The sequence below is a fragment of the Bison bison genome, unplaced genomic scaffold (assembly GCF_000754665.1).
Source record: "Bison bison bison isolate TAMUID 2011002044 unplaced genomic scaffold, Bison_UMD1.0 scf7180017864228, whole genome shotgun sequence".
NCBI lineage: Eukaryota > Metazoa > Chordata > Mammalia > Artiodactyla > Bovidae > Bison > Bison bison.
In genome coordinates this window covers 7520279-7529431 of record NW_011494800.1, presented here as the reverse complement: position 1 = coordinate 7529431, position 9153 = coordinate 7520279, and the positions used below count along the sequence as shown (strand labels likewise).

At 37.7% G+C, this 9153-nt stretch overlaps 1 protein-coding gene across 1 annotated transcript in view; it reads left to right on the top strand.

The window, feature by feature from the left end:
* WDFY3 (WD repeat and FYVE domain containing 3) overlaps nucleotides 1-9153 on the top strand; it is a 259636-nt gene that overhangs the window by 76106 nt on the left and 174377 nt on the right. Inside the window, exon 3 of the mRNA XM_010845983.1 lies at nucleotides 3262-3385. Coding sequence (XP_010844285.1) covers nucleotides 3262-3385 — 124 coding nt within the window. The remainder of the gene's footprint in view (nucleotides 1-3261; nucleotides 3386-9153) is intronic.

The following is a 9153-nucleotide window of genomic DNA, read 5'->3' as shown; positions in this document are numbered from 1 at the left end:
TGATGCTGGGAAAAATTGAAGGCAGGAAGAGAAGGGGATGACAGAGGATGAGATGGTTGGATGGCATCACCGACTCAATGGACATGAGTTTGAGTAAACTCCAGGAGTTGGTGATGGACAGGAAGGCCTAGCATGTTGAGGTCTATGGGGTTGCAAAGTGTAGGACACGCCTGAGGGACTGAACTGAACTGAACTGAGTATAAATATGTCAATCTCACTCTCCCAAGTCATCCCACCCTGTTTCCCCACTTGGTGTTTATACATTTGTTTGACTCTGCATCTGTGTCTCAGAGAGCTTTTACGGCAACCTTGTCTCACTCCAGGCGTTCCCTTTCAAGTGCCCTATTTACTTCCTTTATAACACATCACTATCCAACATAATTTTCATTTGTAAAATAACTTACCGTTCATCTCCTATACTAATATGTAGATTCCATAAGCACTTGCCTTATTTACCTTTATAGTCACAAGTCTTTATTTACCCTTATATTCATGGCTCTGAGTATTGCCTGTCATATATAGAAGACCAGTAAATATTTATGAGTGAATAAATGAAACAGTGAATTAATCAGTAGTGTAGGATCACTAGACTAAAGATTGTTTATCTCAAAGAGGCAGTCGTTTTTCTTTTCCGACGAGCAAATACGACATGGTCCTTTCTGCATAGCGTTGACTTTGGTTTGGTCAGTTCAAGGAAGATAGCTTTTGAAAGAAAAAATTTCCTTGTGGAAATACAGCAGTAAATATCAGGATTTGTATGAAAAGTTAGTTATGTTTTTTAACAGTATATTATTCACTTAGCATGAAAACTGCTTAACTATCATTTGCTTATACTATCTAAGAAATGAGCTATTTTATGAAGTTGCATTACTGTTAGGAATAAAATAGTGCTTATTAATTCTTAAGAGCAAAATATAAATCAATTTATTTTGAGTAGTTTGAATAGTTATCTACTTTAAATCAGTTTGACCAAAAATAAATAAATAAATAAATAAATAAATAAATCAGTTTGACAAAAACTTAAGTTTGCTTAAGCATTGCCTGAGCAAAATATACAGTTATTTTACAAACATCTTCAGTAGGCAGTTACATAGTCATCTCTGGGTGCAGGTAGGATGGCTGTTCAAGCTTGTGTTGTTAGGCTTCTCAATTTCTAATCTATCTCCAGTTTTTTAAAGAACATGGATCTTATTTAACAGACATCAGAGAGTAACTGTAAGCGCATGATATCAGAATTCCAGCAGAAAAACATTAAGGAATTCCTGAAGAGAACAGTTTATTTGTTCTTTGAGATAATTTAAAATTTTGTGTCAAGTTAACAAACAGACTACCCTCATAAAAGTACACCCTGTAGAATTGATTTGTTATTGTTTGTTAGGTACTTCCTGCGCTATTTGAATGTGATTGTAAGAAACATGATATCTGTTGTTAGAATGTAAGAAACATTTCTATTACAAGGATATTATGTTATATTCTTTTATTAGGATCCTTGGAAGAAAATTTTTATAGTATGAGGAGTAGAAGTACTTTCTTAAGTATGTGTTTTTCTTACCCAAGGACCTCGTGGACCATATAATTCACTAGGTTTTTTCTCCTGTGTATTTGATCCAAACTTCGTGACTAAAATGTGGTAAACATAGAAGTCTTTTTCCAGTCCATGTGCCTAACCTTGATTTTTTTAAAAATTTGCTTATTTATCTTCTTTTTTTCTTACTTTTTGTTTATTGTGCTCAGTCAGTAAGACGTATCCAACTCTCTGGGACTCTTTGGTGGACTGTAGCCCACCAGACTCCTTTGTCCATGGGATTTCCCAGGCAAGAATATTGGAGTGGGTTGCCATTTTCTCCGCCAGGGGATCTTCCAGACCCAGGGATTGAAGCCACATCTCCTGCATCTCCTGCACTGACAGGCGGATTCTTTACCGCTGAGCCATCTGGGAAGCTTTTGTTTATAATTTGTGTCCTTCCATGCTACCTAAAGAGTTTCTAGAATTTGGTTGTACAGGCAGGCAGCATGTAAACCACCATATTTAGGGAACATCCCTTTAAAAGGCAGGGTGCTGGCTTAGCAAGGAATACAATGCTGAGTGAGATATATTTCCTCCCTTTTAGTGACATTTGAAGAGAAAATAAGAATACAAAATATTGTTTAATATTTTAATAGAGAGGTATCATTATAGTGTTAGGAGACACAGAATTCCCTTTTAGCTATAAAGAGATTTTTAAAAAATAATATTCCAGATGCATCCAGTTATATAGCTATTTTAGTACTCTTTCTTTACATGTTACAGTCTGTTCAGGTTTTGTTTTCTTATTGTCTTTGCTGAACCTTATCAGTTTAAGAGTGATTTATTCTTTTTTAAAAAATAATTGTATTTATTTTTGGCTGTGCTGAGTCTTCGTTGCTGTGTGGGCTTTTCTCTAGTTGTGGCGAGAGGGGGTATTCATTGTTGGGGGTGTTGGCTTCTCATTGCAGTGGCTTCTTTTGCTGTGGAACATATACTCAAGGGCCTTAGACTTCAGTAGTTCTGACTCCCAGGCTCTAGAGCACAGGCTCAATAGTTGTGGTGCATGGGCTTACTTGCTCAGAGGCATGTGGGATTGTCCCAGATCAGGGATTGAACCCGTGTCTCCTGCATTGGCAGGCAGATTCTAATCCACTGAGCCACCAGGGAAGCCCTGGTTTATTCTTAAGTACATTTATTGTAGATTTTTTTTAAGTATATTTAATGACCTCATTCATATTCTTTATTCGGATCTTTTGGCTAACTGTCTTGTTTTGGGAATTATTGAAGTTAGAATTTAGAAAGTCTGATATACAAGTTTAGTGAATTCTTTATTTTAGCCTAGGACTTAGCACTAGATAAGTCCCTGCTTTTTACCCTCTGATATGTCTCTTTTTTTGCCATCAAAGGAATTTACCACTTTTCTCTAATTTCTTAATTTAGATTTCTTCAGAGAAATTATATTTTCTTAAGTTTATTAGTAAGATTAATTCAAATTTGATAGATAAGTGATTTTTGGGTTTTAGATTTCATTTATTTACTCATTCATTCCACAAATTATTTTACATACATAAGGAAATGTGGCTAGGTATAATTTATTGAAAGAGTTGTATTTTAAGCTTATTCAGATCCAAAATAACTGTGCAAGCATATACTTTTTTTAAACTTGATTTTCAAGTCACACCACACTTTTAAAAGCACACAGTAGAAGAAAAAAGTTGACAGAGCTGTATTAAAAATGTCTTTGTCATCCACAGGTTTTTGGAAACGCTCCGCCAAATACAATGACAGAAAAATTTTCTGATCTGCTGCAGTTCACAACACAAGTCTCACGACTAATGGTGACAGAAATTCGAAGGAGAGCATCAAACAAATCCACAGGTATTTGTCACAGAAACCAGCAAAAACTGATTTATTTGAAGGGACAGTTTGGTAAAAGTGCTATTAAAACCAAGCAGAAAATTGACCCACTTCTAAGCTCAGAGGTTTTAATACCGTTTCCCATTCCCTTTCTTACGGTCACATGCTTCTGTTGGTATCAGCATCTTCTACTCTTAAGTAAAGTGGGTCTGCTTCCCATGGACCACTGCTACCCCAGCCCTCACCCTTTTAACACACTCTGTTTCCTTCTGAACAAGATCCAAATTCCTAGCATGGCATTCAGCACACACTCAGAGTCTGTAGATACACACACACACACACACACACACACACACACACACACACACTCACTCACTCACTCACTCACTCACTCTCTGGGAATATACACACGGCGTGCACGGGTGTGCTTGCCTACCCTTTTCTATTTCTTGTTATCTTTTCCTGTTATATTTCAGTGTATTTCAACCAAACTGAGTTGCTTGTAGTCCTGTGTGTGCTTTTTTTTTTTTTATCCCTGTGATGCATCACTGAGGAAGAAGCATCTCCCCCATCCCCCTATCTTAGTACATCTAAACCTCAGCTTGAATTAAGTCACACTTCCTAGACAGAATGTTTCTTGATTCCCTTAATCAAAGAAACATTTCTCCCTTCTTATCTGTTTAGCTTCCCAAGTGATGTTTATGTATGTATCTTTCTAGTAGACCATCTTTCTTTCCAGTAGACCATAGCCTGCAGTCTTTACCACAGGCCTTTACACAGTAGGCCTTTTGTAATCACTGCCCGAATAACTGTTCTTACTCATAATTAGGTAATTTTAAATTTCATAAAGTATTATTTCTTCTAATCAGGATTCAAATACGCTGTTGTGGTTGTGATTACCATTAGTCATTTTCTAAAGCAGCAATATGTTTGAAGGATTTTACCTTAATTTTTACCTCGTTGTTTTGGTTTTGTAGCAATTGTTTGAGTGATTGCTTTCCTACTGAAGCATTAGACCAAGAAATCAATAATTTAAGTTTTGCTTCTACTATCTGTTTGGAACATCACTTACCTTTTCCATCCATCGAATTACTATTTTCCCAATAATACAGTACTGCCTTTGCTATATAATACTATTTTTTAATTTAGTTTTAAAAGTATACAGATGCATGGTTTTAAGGGTCAAATAGTTATAGATTTATTAAAAACAGTATCTCCCTTCCACCATCCTGATTCATCCTCATTTTTCACTCTTAAGATGCAGTGACTTTTTACATCTCTTAATTGCTTTTGATATTTACTTCTCTGTCTGTAACATGCTTACAGTAGGTTCCCTTGATTTTTCATATTTAGATTCTATCTTCTGACTTCCCACAAGAGCAGTGAGACTGTTAAGCTCACCACCAGTACCCCACAAATGCACACTTCTATATCCCCATATCATTCTATCACAATTTGATTAGCTCGGTATTCATTATAATATTGTGTCTGAAAACACTGTGCAAAGTTGAGCCATATGGTATACTCCAATTACACTGCCTTTCTTGAAAACTTCTCCACCTCTATCACTAGTTAATCATTGCCTTTTTTTTAAAAAAAAAAAAAAAAAGCAAACTAGGTTTTCTACATTTTCATTAATACATTCTTTCTCCCCTACTCCTATGTTTTTCTGAATTTCCCCTTAATATGACTGGAGGCATCATATGTTCTGTCAGTTTCATCTTCTTGCAAATAGCTCTTCCAGAACATTCTGCCTGCTTTGATCTGCAGTAGTTGCTCTTTTGGCCAGCTGGACGGCTGTCATTTTTACATCTTAACTCACAGCATCCTGGGATGTCTTTCCATTTCTTTGAGATAGAGACTTGGTTTCCTGAATCCCACGTCTTTTTTTCTCAAATCAACTTCCTCATTTTTGGTAACGTATCTTTTCCAGCAGCTTCCTGAGAAAAGATGCATTACAGTTATCATTTTTGATTTTGGGTTTTTTGTTTGTTTGTTTTTTAGAAATCTGTGAATGAAACTTTCTTTGACTCTTGCTGTGTAAAATGAGTTCCTTCCTCTTATCCAAGGAAGGTGATAAGTTTAGGGTGACCAGCTTTCAGGTACCAGGGCTTCGAACAGACTTTATCATGTCACATAGGATGGCTTTGTTGCAGAAAGGGGGAAACTCAGAATCAGGCTTCAACAGGACAAAAGAAGTCACAGATCCATCACGCTCATTACCTCACAGAGAAGTGTGCATGGGATATTCCACCTGCCCAGAGCATAAATGCAGTCTTAATGGCGAAGAAATGCGAACTGTGATCTAAACTTTGAGTTCTGGACCTGAGTCCTTCCTTATTCGATGTTTGTAGGAGTTGTGTGAGAATGCTAGCTGTTTAGTTCCAAGATATTTGGGGGCCCAGAGGAAATTACAAGCCCTCCTACAGAGAATAGAAGCTGCGAGGGTCCTAGGATGTTGAGCTTGGGTACAGCACCTCTGGGAGCATGGGCAGTGGTAGGTCTTAGCTGGACCTTCTCCAGGCAGCCTAGGGTGATGTCTCCAGGTCATTTTGGAAAACCTCATGGCTTGCATGACATTTATCCCCCTTTCAATGGATACCTCAGATTCTGGATTCAAAATCATTTTATCTCAGAATTTAAAAATCATTTATCCATCATATTCTAGATTCCTGTTCTCCTGTTGAGAAATCTGAAGCTATCTAGATTCTCAGTTCTTTCTCTATGGCCTTTTTTTGTTTTTGTTTTGATTCTTTTTTATAGAAACATTTAAAATCCTACCATTGACCCTCCTGTTCTAAAATTTCATGATAACATGCCTTGGAGTGGACTTATTTTTGAACATTATGCTGAGTACCCTGGACCTGGGAATACATATCCTTTAATTTTGGGAAAGTTTCATGAATCATTCCATAATAATATCCTCCCTTCTCTTTTCTCTTTCTTGTCAGATGAACCCCTAAGTCTCTTCCTTTCATAAACTCTATTTGCTAAAAGAGCTTTTCAGTTTTGCCATTGTTCCTTCTATGAGTTTGGTTTTTTGTGACATGATACTTTTAATTTCTGAGAGGTTCCCCCTTCCCCTTTATTGGTGCTGTCTTAGCTCTCTGAGTGGGTTTTTTTGTTGTTTATTTTTTTAAGATTTTTTTTTCTTCCTCACTAGTCTGTTTCTTTCAGGTTTTTGTTGTTGTTTAGCTATTTTTGTCTCAGTCTTTTAAAGAATGTCCTCACATGTCTCACCCTTGGCCTTCTGCTGCTGTATTAGACTGGAACCTTGGCAAATTGCCAGGTAGCTTAGCAATTGTGAGTGGAGCCTGCAGCGGTGGCCTCAACCCAGGGTCATCTTGCTGAGCCATTCTCTCGACCATCTTTCCCTTGAGCTAGACAGTCCCTGGGAAAGTATGTCCAGTCTTTACTTAGACAGTATATGTCTGACTCTGAACACTTTAGAAGCTAAGTAGGAGAAAGGTCTGAGGACCCTCAACTTTTAGTACATGAGCTTTCTACTTCATCTGTGATGCACGCACAACTGTGCTTGCTGTAATATCATTGTCCCCCTTCCACCCCAGTCCAGACACCCTCTGTTTTTCCTTGAGGTGACTAAGTACTGAGGTACTGAGTACTGACTGGACTGAGGTACTCCAGTCCAGTACCCACACAGTAGCAAGGATCTGGGCTCTGGCTGCTGTTACACATACTACTACTTCACCAATCCTTCTGTCCCACATTCACTTTTGCTTCTAAAGGTGCTTAGTGCCACCAGTTCTTTAGCCTCTGGAAAGTCCTGTTGTAGTTAGTTGCTTTTGTATTTTCCTTGCTATTGCTTTAAGATTCGAGAGTCTGCTAAATCAGTTACCACTAAATTCTCTACTGTTTTAGTATCCAAAATGTTGTTTTCACCTTTCCTGTTTTTTGGGGTTTTTTTTTTAGTTCTTATGGGTTTATACTTTTTACGAAGTCCTTTTAAACAACAGTTTCAGTAGGTGTGTTAGTTTCCTTGGGCTGCTGTAACAAAATAACATAACCAATAGCTTAAACAACAGGAATTTTTCGTCACAGTTCTAGAGGCTGAAAATTTGGAATCATGGTGCCAGCATAATTGGTTTCTGATGAGATCTCTCTTGCTGGCTTGCAGATGGCTTCTTTCCCCATGTGGCCTCACCAACAGAAGAGAGAGAGTTCTCTGCTGTCTCTTCTTATAAGGGCATTATCCCACCATGAGGGCCCCACCCTCCCGAAGACTGAACCCAGTTACCTCCCAAATGCTCCATCTCCAAATTCCATCACATTTGGGGGTTAAGGCTTCAAATATGAATTCTGAGGAGACACAATTCAGCTTATAGTAGCAAGGTTTCAGGATGGAAAAGAGATCAGTGCATGTGCTCAGCCTTTCGTCTTGACAGGGGGCCCATTGTAGAGTCTTTGGAGCAACGGCCATGAAAGTACTTTTAGATTGAGAACCAAAATGTCTTATTAATCAGAAACAGTGCATTATATGAATTGATGCATAGCTTTTAAAGTGAGACGATAAATAGTTTAAGGTAACTTTTCTGTCTGTTCGCTTCTTCCCCAAAATGGAGTTGCATACTTTTTTTATCTTTATCGATTTCAGTTGCTCCTATGGAAGTGAGAAGTCTGTCTAAAATATAAGATTTGTGTGTCGTATGCCTTTTTGACTATTTTATTTTATTTATTTTTTTTTCATATTTAAAGATTAATTTATTTAAGTATGCATATCATATAAACTTTTTATCATAAAAATATGCCCCATATTAAATAATTTTAAAGATACGTAATTACTTATATATAATGCTTTCAATAGAGTTCATTATCATGAATTCTTTGGTTCCCGAATCTGTCTTTGTTTCCCCTCCTACTGCTGGATGCAGAATACAATAGCCCCCGCAAGAAGGGGCAAGAAACAAAGGTACTAGGCTGACCAGTCTCAGTTATCATGGACGATGCTAAGATGCTCTCCATAGTCAGCACTATGAACATACTACTCAAATGTAAATGAGAACTTAGGCAGAAGGAGTGACCTTCATGAGGCTTTTCACATAAAGTGTACTTCATTATCACTGAAGGTTGCACTGCCTATTTTCTCACTCATTTCCATTCTGATCATTATGCTGGATTGTCTAAAAACTTCACGTTTCCCATTTATTGTAGTAAGATAACTGGCAATTTGTTGAAGAGCAAACTTTATGTACAAGAACAATATATCCATCCCTTGCCAACAGACACTGAATGTATAGTGAATGGTATCAAGGTTATTTTGCTAGATGCCAATCACTGTCCAGGTGCTGTCATGATCCTTCTTTGTCTTCCTAACGGTCACGTCATACTACACACGGGAGACTTCAGAGCAGACCCCAGCATGGAACGTTCTCTACTTGGATGCCACAAAGTCCACATGCTTTACTTAGATACAACATATTGCAGCCCGGAATACTCTTTTCCATCTCAGCAAGAGGTTATCCAGTTTGCCATCAACACTGCCTTTGAGACTGTAACTCTAAACCCACGGGCTCTTGTTGTCTGTGGCACTTACTCTGTTGGAAAAGAGAAAATCTTCCTAGCCATTGCCGATGTTCTGGGTTCAAAAGTAGGCATGTCCAAAGAAAAATATAACACATTACAGTGCTTCAATATACCAGAAGTCAGTTCCTTCATCACTACAGACATGTGCAATTCACTGGTTCACCTTCTCCCAATGATGCAAATTAATTTTAAGGGTTTACAGAATCACTTGAAGAAATGTGGTGGGAAATACAATCAGATTTTGGCTT